General features: G+C 37.6%; 2 protein-coding genes across 3 annotated transcripts; both read left to right on the top strand.

The window, feature by feature from the left end:
* Positions 1–4,933: 4,933 nt before the first annotated feature.
* prnpb (prion protein b) lies at positions 4,934–13,075 on the top strand. Of its 2 annotated transcripts, XM_041788597.1 has the most exons (5): positions 4,934–5,243; positions 5,833–5,885; positions 6,004–6,181; positions 7,893–7,992; positions 10,127–13,075. In XM_041788597.1, exons 4-5 carry the CDS (start codon positions 7,987–7,989, stop codon positions 11,642–11,644), a joined length of 1,524 nt encoding a protein of 507 aa, XP_041644531.1. In that variant the 5' UTR covers positions 4,934–5,243; positions 5,833–5,885; positions 6,004–6,181; positions 7,893–7,986; the 3' UTR covers positions 11,645–13,075. The 2 variants fall into 2 exon arrangements, with proteins under 2 accessions (XP_041644531.1, XP_041644532.1); XM_041788598.1 differs by lacking the exons at positions 4,934–5,243; positions 5,833–5,885; positions 6,004–6,181; positions 7,893–7,992 and adding an exon at positions 9,265–9,355.
* A 1,638-nt stretch (positions 13,076–14,713) lies between these two features.
* Positions 14,714–20,339, top strand: LOC121510149 (prisilkin-39-like). Its single transcript, XM_041788082.1, has 2 exons — positions 14,714–14,826; positions 15,615–20,339. The coding sequence occupies exon 2, from the start codon at positions 15,622–15,624 to the stop codon at positions 16,810–16,812; it is 1,191 nt and encodes a 396-aa protein (XP_041644016.1). The 5' UTR covers positions 14,714–14,826; positions 15,615–15,621; the 3' UTR covers positions 16,813–20,339.
* The last annotated feature ends 1,834 nt before the right edge of the window (positions 20,340–22,173 follow it).

The raw sequence follows: 22,173 nt of genomic DNA on the forward strand, positions 1-22,173 counted from the left end.
GCTTAATGATTAATTAATCATGATTAATCACAGCATAGTGATGTGATTAACTTGATTTTTTTTAATTGACAGCACCCCCCCCCCACACACACACATATCTATCTATCTATCTATATATCTATATATATATATATACACACACACACACACCTGTACTGTCATCTGATTTTTTTTCCAGAGGAAGCAGAAATTCCTTCAAGTGTTTGATTGGTCACTGAAGCTCTCATTTAATATTGATTAAATAATCTATTAACAACTGACTTACATAATATATTGGGCATGTTTGTAGTAGTAACACAATACGATTTCTATACTGTATAGGTTTATTTTATACAGTCAAATATGCCTATAATTTTGTCTCATGGAGTTTCTATTGTTAAGAAAGAAAAGCATACATGCCAACAGTTTTAATTATGACAAGTGTTGACTATTTCTTTAATAAAGACAAAGTTCACGATTTGATAAAAGTATGCCTCTATATCACTGATTGCCAGGAGCAGGTTGCCCGTCCTTCCAGGTCATTCTTGTAAACATGATAAGGATGCTTTGTGGGATGTTCTGAAACCTTAGTATGAATTTCCAGCCTGATTAAAAAATGAACTGATTTGATGTTGGAGATCGAAAGTAAAGGTCAAGGTCACTGGGACTTATGTTCATCCCTAACTTGTAAACAAATCTAAAGAATGCTTTGAGGCATTCTCTTCAAATTTTACTCAAATGTCCTATCAGACTCAGGGATGAAGTGAAAAGATTTTCAGTGGTCAAGGTCATTGGGCCTTACTTTCATGCAAGGTTTCAACAACTAGATAATGCTTGATGGTTTTTCTTTTTTGATTTTCTTAAAACTTTGCACAAATGTTAACTCTGTCTAAAGGATGTAGCGATTTCATTTCAAAGATCAAATGTCAAAGTTGACTTTGCAAAGATGATGGTATTTTCCTTATCCCATGTCTGTCATCAGGCAGAGCCATCTTGCAGACAAAATCAAAATATCTTGTTAATTTTGTTGCCCTATGTCCCCAAGTATAATAGGGATGCTTCACTTATAATATGTTTTTTTTTACTGGCACTGTAATTCTTTAAAAAATCAGTTTGATGAAAGCTATTATTACAGGTGATAGCCCAGGTAAAGGACTGATTAAGGAGTCCACCACTCTGTTTTCCTATTTTTGCTATAATAAAAAGTAAATAGATGTTCATCATTCATTCATTTAGTCATGAATTTATAACAAGTGTGAAAGCTTTGGTTCAAAACAATTACTCTAAGGGCTAAAAAGGACTTTAAAGGCTTGTAGTTTTGAGGTTAACTTTTGGTTTTGTTGGTATTGATTTTCCTGTTTTTTTTTTCTTTGATAATGTTTGTTCAGTTAATGACCTGCTCCTAGAGCTACTGTCAATAAAACTAAACTAACCATCAGTCAAAGAACACATTTTTAATAGAAAATTTAGGCCTGTAGATTTGATTGTCCTGAAAGTTATAGCTTATTGCTCTGGCCACTAGATGGAAGCAGTGCAGCGTCTTAAACTGCTATCAAACTTAAAAAAAGATCTGATTTTCATCCAACATGTTTTAATGAAACTCTCTTTGAACAAATCAACAGTCAGTCCCAGGGTAATTCAAACTTGTGTGCATACAGTGTGTTTCTGATTATCATCTTACATCACAGTTTTTATACAAAGCAAAATGAAGTCTTCTACATTATGCTTACTTTTCAGGGTATAACACATTCATCTTTAAAAGAAACTAAAGTTTTAGCAGGATGAGTTTAAATAAAATTGCTACTGTTTAGATAAAGCAGTGACTTTTTTTTTCAAACTGACAAAAAATAGCCTATCTGTGGAATTAAAATGCATAAAACAACATTATCTTGACTACTACTACTTGTAAAAACGTAATAAACAAACAATGCTCCAAAGTATACGGCTATTCAAAAATATACACTCGAGTTCTGACATTACAAGTAACACATTCATACTGCGGAGGAATTTTTTGGTCATGTATTACATCAACGTAAAACCAGGCTATAATAGCCTAACCGAGTCAAACTTTCCATTTCTGATCAACCTTTGGACGAAAGGAACTGACAGTTGTGTCCAAGGACTTTACATTTTTCACACAGGTCTACCAGATGTGGTTTGCCTTTACGACGCTTTCTGTTTCAGAGGCAGCTGCATAAATGGGTAAACATTGACGTATCAGTTGAGACGCTCCTGTCCCATGTTGGCCCAGGAATTACCGCTCGCCCAGTTTCTCTGGCACCCGGGGCATAAGAATACCCCAAAAACCCGTTTATTTCCCTGATAAGGAGTCAGGGGAGCTGCAGGAGCCTTTTTCTTCTTGGACAGTTTACGTGGCATAACCGTCCAAACTTTATGTGCTAATTATTCAGGAGGAACAACTGCTCAGATCCTGAACTGAACAGGTGGCGCGAAAAAGCCTGCTTGCTCCGTCTCGCGAGAGCCTGCGCGATTTTAGCTAGAGAGCAGGATAGATGTTTGTGATGGGAAGTTTGGCTCTTTTCAGAGAGCTGGCTATTTTGGCTCGGCTCCCAAAGAAGAGCTGGCTCTTTTGACTCCCAAACGGCTCTTTATTCAGGATCTTTTGTAGCCCTATATTTTACCTGAACTTTGCAAAAAATAATGGTTAGTGTATTGAAAACCCTTTTGCATTCAGTGTTTTTATGAGAAGCCTTATAATTGCCTAATTTTGTGCATTTATTCTGTTACAAAACCATTCTTAGGTTTAGCATTTAAATTCCACTGGTTAGAGTTAGAATTAATGCCAAGCGGATGTAGACGTGTGTTTGCACATGCGTAGGATTCACGTCGTGTGTCTGCTTGTGTCTGTGCTGTTTCAGTAAGACTCACCTCCGATCAAAGCTATAAACACAGACATGTCCATCACATGAACCAGTGAGATTATGGAGCTATAACTGAGAACATAAATATGCATCCTCCACGTTTCAAACAACACTCTTTTCTTAAAGTTCTCCTCTGAGTTCTGAAAATGTTTGATTAACATTGATCTGATCCTGAGAGCTGTGATGCTGTTGACCCAGGCTCAGTCTGTCACACACACTGAGCACAGCAGAGGTGTTAAATACAGTCTCACTCATTTTTTTGAGAGGAAAAATCTCTCCCTCAAAAAACAAACTAAACGAGATAACCTAATCTTCATTTTGAACAAAACTGTTGGCATATAGTTTAACATCTGGTTAAAGCTGTGTTTAAAATACTGCAGTCAGACATGAACCATATAGAATAAAGGATGATCTAAAAGAGAGGAGATTAAACTTCTACTCATGATTTAGCCTGGGTCAACTCTTTACTGTATTTCTGCTGAAGTGTGAGCTGACTGTAGACTGGAGAGGTTCATATCAGATAGAAAACACTAACTTTTATTATTCTTTAAAATGTTGGCTATTAGGAACATCTGACAGGATTTCATTCCTACTTTAAATTTGATCTTATACAGAAAAATATTATGTGGCTTTTGGACTCTAGAAGATGGTTTGATTTTGTGTTCAGATCATGTAGTCTGACCTTATTGACTCCAATCATGGGAAACAGTTAATTGATATGACTAAGATACATATAAAACTTTATCTTTTAATAGTAGTATAATGGTCATAAATATAAAACTCCTTGTTTTTATATTTTCCTCTTTCAGTGGAGCAAACTTCCATCCAGAAGTAAAAGAGTGGAACAGAGAGAGAAAGAAAGAAGATAAGAGGAGGAGAGCAGAAAACAGAGTGAGTCAGAAATGAGTTGATCATCAGAGTATAGATGTTAAGTCCCATTTGAAATTCTGTTATATTTGCCTTTGGGAATTTTAAAAACATACGTAATAGGGTTACAGGTGTAAACTCAACACTTATGTGTTTATTATTAGATAAGGTATATGGGCTACTCAGCACTTTAAAATGATCCAAATTGTTTTAAGAGGTACTTTTAGTTCTCCCAAATAAAATATGTGCATTCCATGAATACAAATGGCATAAATCAATGAAAATAGCATCTGTAAAGCAGGAAAAATTTCACCAGGAGAATGTCCCCAGACTCCCCTAGTCTTGGGCTAAGCCCCTAATGTTGGCAACTCCTAGCTCCGCCCCTGCTCTGAATGCTTACTCATATTACAGATATAATATGAATTGAGCCTTTTGTTGGCTTTAAAGCTGCCATGTTGTTGATTGGCAGCAGAAACTGGTGGATTTTTTGACTAAGGCTGGAGTGTGCATGCTTAAAAGGCGGGGGTAGCACTAACACTACAATTTGGTGTCAAGTGGGGGGCCACAAGATATCTTAGCCCACGGGCCGCAAGTTTAGACCCATGATAAAGGATTTCTTGAGATCCTATACTGTATAGATTTAAGTTATATAACAATAATTATTATTATTTTTATGATACATTTCATTTATAAGTGCCTTTCTAAGCACTCAAGGAAACTTTGCAGATTAAAAACTGAGGAGGATCATAGCTGTAAAATGCTTTATTAGGACTGAGGAAAATGAATCTGTACAGTTTTACAATAACTTGGCCAGACCCTTTGTGGTGTCATTGAAAGACTGAAGTACTGACAATTGTACAGAGAAAATGTTCCCATCAGAACAGTTGCAATATGTGAAAATATGCTTTTATGATGTACAGAGATTAGATATTGTCATCAACATAATGACACTTGTTGTGGAATTTTTTTTGATATTCATATTCATATATTCCATTTTTTTATATAAATGATGCTTTGCTGACATGGAACCTCTAGGTTGTGAGACATTAGATAGGAAACCACCAACCCTAAACAGTTGGTTCACGTAGGAAGTTGTATAAGATAAAAACAACTTGTCTTGACTTGTTTTCACACCCACAGAGGAAATTGCATGACGCAAGGACATCTTTCTAACGGCATCTTACTTTTGCAGAAGCAGTGCAGAATGCAGAAATGGTGCCAACTAAGGTCCCTGCCAACTAAGACTCAAAAATTTTTGGTTCAAAAACGAAAAAACGGAATAACAAAAGTTTCTCCCATTTTTTGAGTCTGGTTTCAACCAGGAAATGGATCTGCCAGAAAATACACTGACCTTTGAGAGTCTGATCAGAGATTATAACTGAAAGGAAGCAATGGTCTGAACACAGTTTAATGCCTGCAGCTTATTTTGAGGAGACGTACTCCCAGCTAAATAAGATCAGGCAAGGAGGTTTTGGGTCAGTTTATGATGGATTCTGCAATGAAGATGGAGTACTAGTGAGTATCTCACACATATTTTCACTGCCCCACATACACTTATATTATGGCTTGAAATCTATGCATATTTCAAACATAAAATGACAGTGACAACAATGGCAGCAGCTAACTTCACTTACTTTGGATACTGACACTAAAGATATGGTAACCGTTCTTACTTAAAACTTTTGTAGTAAAGTTACTCCGCTGTCCTGGCTAGGGATAGTCAATAAAAGTATCTCTGTATACAGCTAAAATCAATCAATGCAAATAACACTAAAAAAATATTTATTTCATAAGCAGCAATAATATTTAAGGTGACACCTACAGACTTAATACTGCATCTTTCTTGAAAAACAATTCAAACTTTTTGACTGAATGTAGAGCATGCTGATAGACTTTTCTAAAGTTTTGTTGGACTCTTAAAGTTTCCATTATGAACAGAAACCTCACCACAGTGCGGTCTTTATCACACTATGAATTCAATGAGTATCCATCTCACATAAAATAATAGTGATCATATTTTTAAATTATTCTCTGGTCCTTAGTAAAAAAAAATGCATCGAACAAGAAAGTGTAAACAAATTTTTGTGTGTTTGTGTCTTGTAAGTGGCCTTTGAATATGCAAAACCAAAGCCATCAGACGTCCAACAAGATGGAAAAGTGAGTAAGCTGATTGTTGTCTCATAACCTGCACTCCTGCTGTTAATTGCACTTATCTTAGACATTCATGTTTCTCTTTTATGGACAGCTCATTTTATCTTTGCTTTGTGTTTCACAGCCACTAAAAATTCCCAAAGAAATCACTCTACGGCAGAGAGCCACAAGAGGACCTGAAAAGTCTGCTGTCATAGGACTTTTGGAGTGCTATCTCCTGGGTAGGGAGGCAGTCATGGTGATGAAATGACCAACTCTGTGTACTGACCTGGTATTCTATTCTAAAGGAAGACAAAGTGAAGGTACTGAGACTGGACGTTACATTTACGTCATTCATCTTCATGTACATTGTAATTATGTGTAGAATTTTATTCTATTGCTTAGATTTTGCAGATGTACTATCTCAAACATGCAAGAGCACGTTTTTTTTTCTTTCTAATTTTTACTATTTGAGTATGAGCATAAAAGGAAGTATGCCTCTCTCTTTTTCTCATATCATACCTTCATGGCTTAGCTGTTCACAGCAGCTACAGAAATGCACCAAAAAGGTGTATTTTATCCAGATTTAAAACAGGAAAATGTCCTGGTGGAGTTACACTCTGGGGCCCCCCTGTGACTTTGATAATCGTCTTTGTCTGTGGGATGTCCCAGATGAAGAAAACCTTCTTCTTACAGTGGTTATGATATTTAGCTTGAGCACTGACCAGCTTCTGTTATGGCAGTGTATGTGTGCAGACAAGATCATGAAAAACACATACTTTAGCTCTAACATGAGGTCTGCATGTCTAAATAGTGTCTCCTACATTTGAGGTGCATTTTAGGCACCAGCGAGAACTCTAGAATCCAAAGTTCTATCCTCTCTTTTTTCCCAGAGTGCATTGATTTCCTGCACCTTTGTCTGGCAATCTTCCCCCAAGACTGTGGAACCCTCTTGCAGCTAAAGGCCCACCCCTGGCTGCAATACATCAAGCCTACTTCTGAATGAGCCACCACCTTCCCTCTTTACCTGTTAAACTTAAATTTCATCTGGGCCTGCTTCTCTCTTCTGCACATTTTTCCTCAAAATTACTTAAAATTTTCATAATTAAATCTGCAAAAGCAGGTCAAAACAACAAATGTGTGCATCAAATGCACTTCCGACTGAAATGAAACAAATTTGAAGTGAAAGCATTTGGGCAGCATGGTGGTGTGGGGCTTAGACATGTTGCCTCACAGTAAGAACATTTGAATCAGGGCCTTCTCTGTTTAAGGTCTGCATGTGATCCCTGTGCATGCATGGGTTTGGCTACATTCCACAAACCAAAGAGTTGCAATTTATGTTGACTGGATATACGTACTAAATTGCCCTTACGTGTGAATGGATCAGTGCTTGCTTGTCTCTATATGCCAGCCCTCAGTTTGCCTGGCGATCTTTTCAGCATGCACTCCACCTCTTGTGGGATGACAGCAGGGATGTGCCCCGACCCCCCCATGGCTGTGAACGGGACACACAGATTAGAGAATTGGGGGATGGATGCAAAGTAGCATAGCAACATACCATCACACTGAAAAACTGAATTAAAAAGTCCATCAATCGATTTTCTACACCGCTTATCCTGTTCAGGGTCACAGGGGGTCTAGGGCCTATCCCAGCTGTCATTGGGCAAGAGGCAGGGTACACCCTGGACTGGTTGCCAGTCAATCTCAGGGCTGACATACAGACACAAGTGACCAGGCACTCTCACACATGGCCAATTTAGAGTCTCCAAAACAGCACCAACAGCTGTGCAGTTGTGCTGCCTGAATTGATATGAGTATAATGTCTAGACAGTTTTACTTAGTTTTTACTTTTTGTTTTAAATTTCAATTTAGTTTTGATTAATTTTGACTGCTGTTTTGTAATTTTTTTTTTATTTTGCAGAAATGCTTTTTTTGGTTCAGTTTTCATTACTTTTAGATTTTTTTGGCAATATATGATACCTGTCAGGGGTGAGAACCAAAAGGGCTTTTCAATATTTCTTTAATTTTTTTCAGTTATTTGTTTGCAACTCAAGACCTAAACTCACCACTGTGTGAAGTCTTCTTCAATCAAATCAGGAGATTTTTCGCTTTCCAGGATTGAGTGTACATGTCAGTAAGTATGCTGCTGTTAAAGACTCAAACTAAGGATATTTTCTCTGTATTTTTAGTTTAGTTTAGTTAGTTTTGTAAGCAAAGAATTAGTTTTCATTTTTTGTAAATGCTTAGATTTTAAATTTAGTTTCAGTTAACTAAAATGATTTTTGAATTTTAGTTTTATTTAGTTAGTTAGTTTTAGTAAACTATAACATACCTTGATCAGGATAAACCATAGAAACACAGTGGACAAGGCAAACTGTCAGACAAACTTGTCAGGTGTCACTTTATACTGTATTCGAGCACCTGCCTCGGAGATGGCGGAGTGATACACATTATAAATAGTTCCACTGATCAACACTCGTTTGATCTAAATTAGAATAGTTTCCTAAAAGTCATGTATATATTATCTTGAAATAAAAATTATTGTATATAGCGACATAGTACTCGTTAGTCTGTAACTAAAACAATAGCTTAGTTAGCCTATTAGCATAACATACTAATGTAAGTGGTTAACGGTTGATACCCCCCCAAATAAGTGACTTGATGAACAAAAAAATGACTCTTTGCTTAGAAATAAAAAAAAACTACAAATGAAAAAATACCGCCACACACAAAAGGGAACTTTAACTGCAACAATAAGAACTGTACGGAAGAGTATTAGGGCCATTGAAAAAAAAATAATTTGAGACTTTTTTTATTTTTTCAACTGTAAGATTAAAGTCAGAATTCTGAGAAAAAAGTCAGAATTCTGAGATTGAAGTCAGAATTCTGAGTTTAAAGTCAGAATTCTGAGTTTAAAGTCAGAATTCTGAGATGAAAGTCAGAATTCTGAGAAAAAAGTCAGAATTCTGAGATTAAAGTCAGAATTCTGAGATTAAAGTCAGAATTCTGAGATTAAAGTCAGAATTCTGAGATTAAAGTCAAAATTCTGAGAAAAAAGTCAGAATTCTGAGATTAAAGTCAGAATTCTGAGATCAAAGACAGAATTCTGACTTTAATCTCAGGATTCTGAAAAAAAAACATCTGAGACTTTTTTTCGTTTAAGAAATAAAGTCAGAATTCTGACTTTTTTTCTCAGAATTCTGACTTTTTTTTCTCAGAATTCTGACTTTAATGTCAGAATTCTGACTTTTTTCTCACAATTGAAAAAAAAAATTGTCTCAAAATATTTTTTTAGTGGCCCTAATACTCTTCTGTTCAACTGAGATGTAAACCGGCTGTAAAGTCACACGCTAATGTGGTGAGCAGGTGGGGGGGCGGCTGGTTTAAAAATAGTTACCCAGCTCCGGGAAGCTGTGGGTGGATACAAAACTTTGGAAATCACGTGGTCAAGGAATAAACGACGAAGTTGTAGCGACGTTAGGAGGCTCGACAGAATCGTATGTATTTATTTGTTTAAGAATATTACATTTCAGAGGGGTTATGGGGTTGAACGTTTCTTTGATTACTTTTTTAGCTGAAGGTGTGAAACCTATCTTAACAGCTAGATGCTTAAAGTGTTGCCTTGTGATAACCAGGAGGTAACATGAATGTTACTGCCTGTAAAGAATATTTTTTGCTTGTTTCAGGACTAAATGATCCAGGTGGCACAGTTCAATGAAGCGGACCTGTGTAGAAACAGTAGGCCTACCTTAAGCTAATGGATACCAAATTACTGCACGTGATCAGCAGCAGATGTAGGCCATATCTCAGTTTGTGTCGATCATGACATAATGTATATATCGTTGTTAAGGCTTTGCAGAGGAACATTTGCCTGACTTTAGTGAGCTGAAAGTCTGAACAGCCAGTGCTATATTAAGCCCAAGAGTTACGCGTGGACCACCCCTAGCCTCATGTTGAACCCATGGAGGATTAAGATAAACAGGGCTTTATGATGCAAAAAAAAAAAAAAAATAGATCACAGGAAAGTATTGAAACATTATTTTGTTGAATACATTATGCCTAAAAATACTTGGTAGACCTTTGCAGGAAAGTATAAGAATATCTTGTTTTAAAAGTTGCAATGAGCTGAGTTTATTGTGTTCTAACTTGAACTGTTTGCTGTGTTTTCTGTTTGGCAAGTAATATGCAGTTTTACTGTTTCCAAACATTTTGAAATGAGAAAATACTAAAGCCCACTATTATATTCTCTCAATCTTTTTTGCTACCAGTTCCAACCTGATCATCTCTGCAGTTCAGAAATGAAGCTGAATGTGATTGCTCTGGTGAGTCTGTCACTTCTTGTGATTAATATCCATTTGTCCCTGGCAAGGAAAGGGAGAGGTGGAGGGTTTGGTGGAAAACTTAATCTCTTTAAGAAGACCCCAAAACTAACCATTAAACAACCAAAACAACCCAAACAAAGCAGCAACATCCCTCAGCGACCAGGGAGCTACCCGAATCAAGGAAGCTACCCAAACCAAGGAAACTACCCTCAGCAACCAGCCAGACCAGGGGGCTACCCAAACCAAGGAAGCTACCCTCAGCAACCAGCCAGACCAGGGGGCTTCCCAAACCAAGGAAGCTACCCTCAGCAACCAGGCAGACCAGGAGGGTACCCAAACCAAGGAGGATACCCAAATCAAGGATACCCAAGCTACCCTAACCAAGGAGGATACCCTCAGCAGCCAGGAAGACCATGGGGGTACCCCAACCAAGGAAGCTACCCTAATCAGGGAGGTTATCCCCAACAGCCTGGCTATCCAGTTGGGGGGTATCCAGCTGGAAGTTACCCAGCACAGGGCTATCCTTACGGAGGAAGTTTTGGCAGTTACGGTGGTTATCCAGGTGGATACATGAACTACAACCCAAACAACAGAATCGCAAGTCCACACTATGGTGGGAGCTTTGGATATGGGGGGCATGGTGTTCGGGGTGGCTCTCCCTTTTCCCACTCAGTTCAGCAGATGGGGTATTATCCCAAGGATCAATCCAAGGGGTTTGGGCGCAGTGCGATGATGGCAGCAGCTGGAGGTGCAATGGCAGGAATGGCCTTGGGCTATGGTTTAGGAAGATTCCCCCGACCTCACTTCCACTTTCACAGCCCCCAAGAGGAGTGCTATTACAACTACTACATGTACAGAAGGTATGGTACCAAGTCTACAGATACAAATGACTATGCCAGAGACTATAAGTACAACAAACCTCCTACAACCTATGATAGCTTCATGGACTCCTGCATGAAGAGAACAGACTTGCTGCCTGCAGAGAAACCAAAAACCGAATCAGCTCCCACTCCCACTACAACCACAACCGTATCAGATACTTCTATTACTACATTGAATGCTACTGCTGCTGGCACCAACAGTAACGCAACTCAAAACAACACTTCTGCAGACAACTCCACCACCTCTGCACTTCCAACTCCCCATCTAAATAAGTCAGAGGCAACCTCTGTTCCTGTAGCTGCACAGGCTATCAGAGACACAGCTACTTTTGATGATGATGATGATGATGATACAGTCAGCATTACTGAGATTGGCTACCCTGCGCTGATCAATCAGCTGAAGGTCAGGAGATGTGTGGAGCTGTACATGGCTTACTCTGACAAGTACTTAAAGAAAACGACTGAGCCCAGTCCCACTGATGGAGTGCAGGGACAGAAGATAGGCTCTCAAGGGCTTTTAGCTGTGGTCATCAGCACTGTTTTCATGCTGCTAAATAGTAACATACTGTTTCTACTGCACTGACACCTTTATTGGCAATAAAAGGGATGAAGAATGCAATAAAAGCATAGAGTAAAACAATGGGTAATTATTATGTAAGGAGGAATCGGTCATTGGCACTGTACTAATGTCAACATGCTAAACAGCAGTATGCCAATGCCTTCATTGGTATTGAAAGTGATGCTAAAATATACATTGCAGGTACAGCAAACTAAATACTAGTGAGCCTGGAACCGAATATGTTAAGAAGCCTAGCCTAATGGATAATTCAACCGCTTTTCTCCCTCATTATGAGAAATTTATCCATGAAACTGAAACATGAGTTTACTGTTTAGTAAACACACCATATGAAGTGCTGTTTTCAACAAACAAGGTTCTTTCATTCAAAACAAGAACCAATCCACGCATGGCAGTGGGCCTGGTCTCTGCTGGACCTGGAAAATGCCTAATTGTGCCACAACGTTACATCAGGGGTTGGTGGAAAGTCAGTGAGTTGAGCTTGGGCAGTTTAACTCATAACTGCTAGCAAAGGATAACCATAGTCCATCACAAGTAAGCCAAACAAAACACGAATGAGAAGGGCAGCTCCCAGTAGCAGATTACACTGCCCTTATGAAGCGGTCTTTAACATTCAGTGTTTCCATGGTAATGACGAATAAGTTGTGGCTGTCACACCTCAGCCACTTTAACAATACACGTCCAATTACAGTTATGAACATTAAGAATTCCTCTGGTTTTAATAACTTTTGGAAATATTTGAAGTAACGTAAGACCTCAACTAAAAATATATGTAACATAGGAATTCTCTCTTTTTAAATTCATACATTTCAGTGAAAAAATTCTACATGTTGGAACTTTATTTTACTGATCTTTTGGAGTTCAATATTGTGCCATCATCCCTTTTATTTTCTGTTGTAAAATAATTTGTTAAGCAAGTAAATTGACCAGATCTATTATAGGATATATACTGAATAGGCCTTGAGTGTAGCCTTGCCTAAAATTTCCATTCAGTGCTAATTAGCATTATATTTGTATTTTTTTTTTTTCCATTTGTTGCAGATATTTCCTCCAATAGGTTGGCACTGTTTTAAGTTTGTGGCAAAGCTGCTTTGTTTCATTGTGTCTAACATGTGGCATACTATTTTATACTACTTTTTTCCTCCCTCTCTTATTCTGTTCAGTAAAACTCAGTGTTTTCTTGCAATGTTGAGTGATGTTGGATTTAATCATGCAAGTTTTTGTTGTTGTTATTTTCAGATAAAAATGGTGCATTCTCATCTGGTTATTGTAAAGAAAATAAAAAAAGAAAATACTCAACCATTTTTGTTCAATCTTATTTTGTTCTCCTACTGTCTGGGTGTGTCCTTACAGCTCCATGCTGCAGTGTTGCTGTCTGCATGCTTATACACTGATACTGTATCTATTATTGTGCTCGAGTACATCATTGCCACTATTTTGTGTGACCTAGTTAGACGTTTTTTTATGTCTAGTTCATTATTTACTTGAGTTGCACTTTGGCTTCACTCCACTTGAAATAAATAAAAGTCAAATCCCATTAATTTAGTTTTTATTCTCTGACTCAAAGTAATCCTTGTGTTGGTATGATGAGAAATATACACAGAATATTTAACATATATTTTTGGAAATCCTACAATTTGTGCAACATACAGCCCATTTATAGTTCCTCAGATTTTGGTGTTTACAGGATTATAGAATTATTCCTGATGGGTCTTAGATGGAACATAAGTAATGACCAGTAGGTGGAGTCAGTTGTATTCACAAGTATCTTCAAAGTCTGAGCTCTCCATTGCCTAAAAGTACCCACCTTCTGCTACTTCTGTAGTCTTCTGGAGCTCAAACACGCTCAAAACTCATAATTCTTAGATATAATATTTAAAAACAACGTGCCAATGTGAGCAACTAGTTTGTTAAGCAACCATTGTCTGCAACATGCTGCAGGACATCATTTTACAAACTAACTATATGGAGTTGGCTTTGGTTGTTGACTGAACTGAAATTGATTACTGATTAATTATTGATCTGTGTACAAAAATTATACATTATTTGATGTATTTACAACATTGGAAATGTTTCAAACTCCAAAGGCTGAGCTTGCTTATATATAGAAACACATTTCATTAACAGTTGTTGGAAATTTTCGTAGTTGCACTGTGTTCTGGGGGCTGTTGTATGCAAAACATTTGTATCTATTTGTATTTGATAATACCTTGTTAAAATTCCACATTGGCTACAATACGAGGTAAAACTAACTTGTTAAATTTAAAAAAGAAGGTAAAGCAAGTTGATGAGGATGTATGACCTCAGTTAGTCAGGTTTTTGTTTAGTTCATGATTTTTGAATACCACAGGGAAGCTGTTGATTGAGGTACAATAAGTCTGGAAAAGTCTATCGTGTTCTTTACACTTCTAGAAACACTGAAAGACAAATAAAGAATATATGCTATGTCTTTGAGTTTACATTTAAGTTTGTCATAAGTAGTTTATCTTTGAGGGCATGCAGATATTTATCTAAGCAGTCGTAATACCACCAGGCCTCCTCAGTTAAGTGTAGAAGTCAATTTTACAAATCGACCCATTTCAATCATTTTTATAAATGACAAGTACCATTTTATGATTAATCTACATTGTTGGGCCTGCTGTTGGAGTATGCTATTTTATTTAATTACCAAGCTTGATATATTAAAATGCTTTTATTGTGAAAAGCAGATAAGTTAATACAGTCGTTTTATTTAAGATAAATGGTAGTGGAGTGAAAGCACAGGATGTTCCTATGAAATGTAGGCTATCAGTGGATTACATTCACAAGTCAGAGGTCAAGCTAAATACTTTATATCTGCTATTCAGTTCAAATGTAGGATTCCCGTTACTTGTTCCGTTCATTAACTATTCACAGCACCTGTTTTATTATCCATCCCTTCGCTACATCGCTTTTTTTGTTCCTATTTAGGATCAGGGCCCTTTCACTGTAGAAATTGCTGTTGTGCTTTTATTAAACCCCGCCCTCCATCATCCGTATCCACGCAACCGTCACCCCTCGCGGTGTGTTACGTCATAAAAAACCCCCGTCGCATCCGTTGGTTTCTCAGCAGAAAACGTCTCATCCTGATGGCATTGACGTTCAAACGGATGGAATAACGCGGAGCAAAACACAGAACGGAAGAAGCATTCAAACGGCCACAAACTAAGGTGAGGTTCTTCTAACTACCTGGACATTTATCATTTTAACATTAAATTTAACCTACATCGTCCCTCTTCGTGTTAAAACCGTAAGATAAAGCTCACTGGCTCATAAATAATTACACGGCCTGGTTAATTTAGCCCGACTAGCGCCATCTTTTAGGGAATGAGGCTGGGGAAGCTTGAAGACAAAAAAATTAGAAATACAGAATTGACAGTACAAGGTCAGCAATGTACGTCTACGTTAGCCTGTTTATTAATAAACAAGGTGAGTTTGCCGGCCGTGTTAGGAACTATCTTCCAACATTTGTAAGGTGTAAGATGTTGTAGCATTATGTGCATGATCATGTACCTCGAGGTGCCCTGTCTTTGCCACACCTGTTTTCTGTTTACCTGCTTTGGCTGTCTTGCTTCAATACAGAAGGGCCTGACTTTAAACGACAGGTGTTAATTTGTATGTGCAAATTAAGCTGAAATGAGTTTATACTAAAATGTTTTGCTGAAACATAAAGGTTGGATAGCCCTTTTTTAAATGAGACAAGACTTTAAGGATTAATGGTTAAATGTTAATGTTGATCTTTGAACACTGATATTTTCTGATAATACATAGTCATGCCATGATTTTAAGTTGTTAAATACAGGGGTCTACGACTGGTAGTGTCATAGGGGCATTCATTATTTTCATACAAAATTACAAAAGCAACTGAAAATACTGTCTTTTATGGTAATGTGTTGTTAAACATAAGTATTTCCTTTTTTTCTTCAACTTTTATCAGCTTCTTTATTTCCTCCCACAGGACAAAGATGAAGCTGGTGTCCCCAGTTTTCTTCATTCTACTTCTTTTGTTTTGTGTCCATTTTTCCTTGGCAAAAAGGGGGGGAGGCGGCGGCTTTGGAAAAGGCTTCGGTTCAAGGAAGACTTCTTGGTTTGGCAAAAGCAACACTCAAAGTAAAACAAGCACAGGTCAGAAGGGCTCTGTCTCTCAGGGTGGATACCCTAAACAGCCTGGGCAACCAAATCCAGGAGATTACCCCCGTCAGCCTGGCAGAGGAGGCAACAATAATCAATATCCAGTACAGGGCTCCCCATACGGAGGGGGTTATGGCGGTCATGGAGGTTATGGTGGTCATGGAGGTTATGGCAGTTATGGAGGCTATGGTGGTTATGGTGGTTATGGAGGTTACCCAGGTGGATTTATAAACCACAACCCAAACAACAGAATCCTGAGCCCACGCTACGGTGGCAGCATGGGCTACTTGGGCAACAGAGCTACAGGTGGCTCTCCCTTTTCACACTCGGTTAACCAGATGGGCTATTACCCCAACGATAGATCCAGAGGGTTTGGACGCAGTGCGGTGATGGCAGCAGCAGGAGGCGCCATGGCTGGAATGGCCCTAGGCTATGGTTTAGGAAGATTCCCCCGACCTCACTTCTACTTTCACAACCAACAGGAGGAGTACTACTACAACCACTACATGTACAGAAGATATGGTACCAAGTCTGCTGGTACTAATGACTACCAGTACAGAGACAACAAATACATCCCACCACCTGATTCCTATGACAGCTACATGGACTCCTGCATGAAAAGAGCAGACATACTTCCTGGAGGGAATCCAAAACCAAAGAACCAACCAGCTCCCACTCCAGATGCTAACAGGGTGGACAACACAACAGAAACAAACTACACTGCATCAGAAAACTCGTCAAACATTCCACCTTCGCCTCAAAGTCCTATGAATCAGGTGGATTCCAATCCTGCAGATGATGATGATACAGTGAGCATCACTGAGATTGGCTACCCTGCACTGATTGAGCAGATAAAGGCCAGAAGATGCTTGGAGCGCTACATGATTTACTCCGAAACATACATGACCAGACAGACAGCTGATGGGGTGCAGTCGCTGGAGATGGGCTTGAGAGGGTTTTTAGCTGTGTTCACAGGTACTTTGCTGATGCTACTAAATAGCAACATGCTAATGATTCTGCACTGAAGCCTTTGATAGCTGTGAAAGTGATTAAGAATGTGACAACAGAAATGAGGTAATTGACAGGAAATGATAAAGGAGAGAGGAACATCTCACCTTTAAAGGACTCTTATATTTACCATAATAACAGGACGGCCAATTTTCTCTCAGTAAAGCTAAGCTGGGAGCTCAAATGCTGTTGCAATGTCTTACTGCTGTTGTTCCAGCGTCAGGAAAGAGTTACACAAAGAGCATCAACTATGAGTTAAATGGAAGGACTGCATAATGAACTATGAATCAGACTTTGAGAGCATTAATCCATTAATTGCAATTTAGGACCATAATTAGTGCATCATTTAAAAAAAATTCATATTTAATCTTATGCTTTATTGTCACTTTCGGCACACTTTGATTAAGACTGCAGCCACAGAGATGTAAAATTGGTACATCATTGCTCCTTAGTGTCTCATTTAACTTTTAAAAACCTCAAAGACAGCTCAGTGAAAATCTCATTTATCTGCCCCATTTGTCATCAAACATTAAGCTTTTTACTTTTCCTCTACATTCCTTTTAAAGCCATTACAAGTTCCTTTTTCCATGGTTATGTTCATGTCATAATCTTTGATTAACCCAAAGTTCTTCATTGTCTTTCAAAATAAAAGCAGGTCTGTATCCAAACAGGAAGTGAATTGCCCTTTAATAGAGTACAAAATCCAAAATGAAGCAAAAACTGTTTTAAATGGAAAATAGTGGGATTTTGAAATGGTGAGATAAATTGCAAATAACTACAGAAATCCTCAGATTAAACTAGACAAAAAAGTTTTATACATTTGACAGTCATGGTTATAAATGATTTAAACTGATAAGATTTGAATTAAGGTAACCATGCCTAAATTGAAGTATAGAAGTATAGAACAAGGGAAATGGTGGCACCATGGAGATGTGAGGTTCATCTTAATTAGTAAAGCAGAATGTTTTAAGTAACCAAAATATCCCTGCATGTAGAAAGTTTTCACTCCTTTTGACCAATTAGAGAAAAGCATTTTATGCAGTGTTTTTTCATGGTGCTGCCTCTCGTGTTGGATTGTATCTGAATAGACTCACGGATCAAAATAACTTCTGTTAATCTTTAAAGAGGGACAAAAATGTGTGAAAATGTGTCGGAGCATTGTGATTACTTGATAACCAAGGCCAACACCCTAAAACTTACAGTGTAAAATAACCACAGTGGCATCAAGTGGTGAAATTGTCAAGTCCATGAGATACGTTTTTTTCAAAGATATATATTTTTGGGCTTTTTATGCACCTGCTGATAGAAGAGGACGATGGGTAGAATTGGAAACAGGGGCGAGAGCGCTGGGGAGAGACATGTTGGAAAGGAGTCACAGGCCAGACCCGAACTAGGCCGCCCGTGCGTATGGGGTGAGACCCAACCACTTGGTCATCGGGGCCCCTGTCATGAGATAGATTAATGTTAGTTTATTGTTGGATGACTAAAATTAGTCCACCCATGGAAAGCAAAAGCTTGAGTCCCAAGAACATCCTCATGCATTTTTGAGTGATGTAATCTGTCAGAACCTTTCAAAATGATACATCGGGACAACAGGATTTACAGAAGACTTTACACTTAATAGGAGCTGGGTATTTTATTTTAGCTGTAACTTAATCCTATAATGAACTATCAGCTTTTGCAACACCTTAAATGTGAGGAAATTTCATTGTAAGGTAGACTAGAACTTATGATAAATTAGACTACAGTTGAACTTGTGCATAACTGGTGGAGATATTCATGTTTTCACTCTGATTTTTTTGTGTTTAGTCTTAGATCAGCCATTAAGTATTGAGGGTATGATGATAATTTTTCAGAGACTGTCTGCTTGCACCACTTAAAACCTTAAACAGTATAATGACACTACATACAACAGCATTTGAGTGGCCAACTGTGAGCTACCGTTAGAAGAAAATGGCTGCTGTGTGAAAATATTCAATTGTATGTATTTTTACTTCATTACTTTATCTTTATATGCCCACACTTCATTCTTATATGTGCTTATCAGCCGCCACAGACTGTTTTACTGAAGCAGAGTTATGGGCATGGTCAGAACAGAGATGCACAGTGTTGAAATTAAATGCCTGTGAAAGATGGAGTGCCCATTAACATTATGCTGTAATGTTTTGATCGAATGAGGAGCCTGACCCATTAGTTGCCTTTCAGATTCAATTGAAGATGCCCTCTAACCAGATAGGTGCTGTGTGTTTGTTTAAGCGTTGTGTGTTTGTTCAGGGAAACTGGCACAGTTCTGTGGTTTCAGTCCCTCTATTGTCTGCATCTGTTTGGTGTCAGAGCCAGCACAGTCTGTCATTATGCTGATCTGTTTAAACTGCTTTGCACTGATGGGCACTTTGTTACAGTGTGATAATATCATATCCACTCCAGTTTATGTTGAAGGGCTGTCTCATTCAAACACATACAGGAGTCATAAAACAGTGAACTATAATGCAAAACAAACAATAACTCCACTAATACTCTTATGTATCTTCTATCACATCACTACTTTAGACTAACAGGTTTTACACTACAAGTAATTTGAGATTAGTATCTGTATCAAATCAAATCTACTAATTCCTGCATATTTAGGCTTTATTAAGTGTATATCTTACAAAGCATTTGAGCTAAAGAAACTCAAACCTAAAAACTCCATATCTGCCAATCTATTTGAATAAACAGACTATAATAATCATGCTTCAGTCCTAACACTTCTTACATTTCCTCATTTAAATCAGTGCAAAGCAAAGTACAGCTTTTCAGGGTCTTCATGTAATTTGTCCTTAATTTCACTTGTATATACATGTTTGTATTTACTGCCATTCTTTGTACAGTATGATTTATATTTTCTGATATCTTTTATATATTTGCCTCGATCCTCTCTTTTATTCTGTCTCCCTCTACTCTTCCCTGGCTATGATTGCAGAAGTGCTCTTACTACATAAACCCTCCTGAAGTACTGATTTGAAGCAGAAACAATCTTTAGAACCTCCTCAATGTTTTTCTGCATTTGTCAAGATTTAACCAAATCACAGAAGCTGGTGGTGGCACAGTATACTCTCTAGAGCCTAATTAATTAAAGAGATTTCATGATAAGACACACTTTCTTCAATAAGTGACATTTCGTATCCTACACTTCTTTAGACTGTTTTCAAGTGAAGATTGAGGTTATCAACTTGATATACCAAATAAGATTTAAAAGCCAACCCTTCTCTGGTATGAATCGTGTCTGTGCTCAGCAATAACACAAATCCCCTCTGGATTTATCCTTTTAGCTTGCAGTCATGACCACATTTTACTCTCAACCACATCTGTACCATTACAACAAAGCCTTTTTGTGGATCGATTACATAACAATCTCTGACCACAAGTGGAAAAAAACCCTACAGTGTACCTTTCATGTGGTTTTATATGCAAAGTTCATCATGTCAGCTTTTGAATGTATTTGAATGTGTATCACTTAAACACATTTGAATTCTTGTCTTGTAAAATAAATGTACAAACTTAAGACATTTTTATTTGGTGATGTCTTTATTTCTCACAGTATCACATATAGTTGAAAAAACATTTGACTAAATAAGCATTTTAAAGAGGACTGATAAACAGTGATTTAATAGTCAATACCAGAGTGTAGTTAACATGTAGCATTTTTGTGGTGACCTGATCTTAAATATTAAGACTGAAACCACGTAGTATGAACTTTAAACAGGGACGGATTTACAGGCGCATCTAAAATATTGGAATATCATGAAAAAGTTACGTTTTATCCTGAGATTTAATTCAAAAAGTGAAACCTCCATGTATTCTAGATGTGTCATTATAAAGTGTCACATTGAAAAAAGACACTGTTTTAATCTTGAAGATTACAACTTACAGCTCACAAAAATCCACTATCTCAAAATATTAAAATATCACAAAACATCAGTCCAAAAAAAAAAAAAAAAAAAAAGATTTATAATGCTGACTACAAATGACTTCATACAGTGCTTAACAAATTTATTAGACCACCTGTCTCAGAGACCATCCAGCATCATGAAGTGCTTTAATGCGGACTCTTTCATTTTCAGTGAGCTCTCAACGTTTTACCATTTTGAACAAGAATGAGGAATTTCAAGCTGAATTCACCCTTTTAAACCCAAAATTGAGCCAGCTCACTGGGCTTCTCTGAGAAGTCAGAAATTAATCAAGCATAACATTCAACCACTAAAACTATTTTTTCTCTTCAGGAATGCAAGTAAATAACTATAATTTGACATTAATCAAGAAATAATGATGTGCTTTACTATTTTTTCTGTTTTTTTGTAAATCAGTAAATTTGAAAATTCATGGTTAACAATAATAATTATATTTTAGCATGAAAAATATCATTTTGGTTAAAGAGCTTCTACATAATGGTGTATTAACCATTGCAGAAACATAAAAATGATTTTGATTTTACCAATTTTTACCAATGCTATTAATTTAGGGCAGCTGTGGCATAAACCTTACTTTGGGTGGTGGTCTAATAAATTTGTTAAAGAACTGTATATGCAAGGTGGCATGGAGCCAACCAGTCTGTAGCACTGCAGGGATGTTATAAAGCCCAGGGTGCTCTGACAGCAGCCTTAAGATCATCTGTATTGTTGAGTCTGGTGTTCCTCATCTTCCTCTTGGCATTTCCCCCTGAGATTCTCTATGGGGTTCAGGTTGGTCCACCAGACTCTGGGACCTTGATGTTAAGGAAATTTCCAATATTTCTTTTATTTCTAATGCTTCAGGTAAGTTATTCCAAGGTCCCAGGTCAAGATGTACAGTCAGGAGTGGAGACTCTAGGGGTCTCTCCTCTTCTCCCAGGTTGATAGTCTAAACTCACATTCTTGAGTTAGATAAAATGCTGTTTGTTCCTATAGTCAAGGATTGTTTGTGTGTCAGTGAACCTTAGACAGAGACAGTCTGGTTCCAGTACATATTTTGAGTTATGATCAAGGCTAAGGTATAAAAAGTTGAACTACTTTGGGCTTCGTTAGAAATCTGGCTTCGACCTCACACCGTGTTGATGTCACTGTTTCTCCTTGGCCAAGACTAGTAAACAGCTCAACCTAAGTCATTTCCGTCTCTCGTGTCTCTCTCTTTCCTCAGGTTTTGGATTAGTTATGAAATATTTCTTTATCATTTGATTTCCAAATAAAATGCAAAATTTACCTTCATCTGAAAACCTGTAGATAAGTGCAAAGGTGTGTAAATGAAGCAGAATCTATTGGGGAATATCACACTTTTGGTTCAGATGCACTAAATACCACACTCAGGTTGAGTAGAATGTCAAGTCTGTAATGGCAACAACATCTCATGTTAAGACAAACCTG

Source organism: Cheilinus undulatus, linkage group 5 (genome assembly GCF_018320785.1).
Source record: "Cheilinus undulatus linkage group 5, ASM1832078v1, whole genome shotgun sequence".
NCBI lineage: Eukaryota > Metazoa > Chordata > Actinopteri > Labriformes > Labridae > Cheilinus > Cheilinus undulatus.

What these genes read in the sequence shown, in the direction of transcription:
- LOC121510149 (XM_041788082.1), top strand. Translation starts at nt 15,622, where the DNA reads ATGAAGCTGGTGTCCCCAGTTTTCTTCATTCTACTTCTTTTGTTTTGT.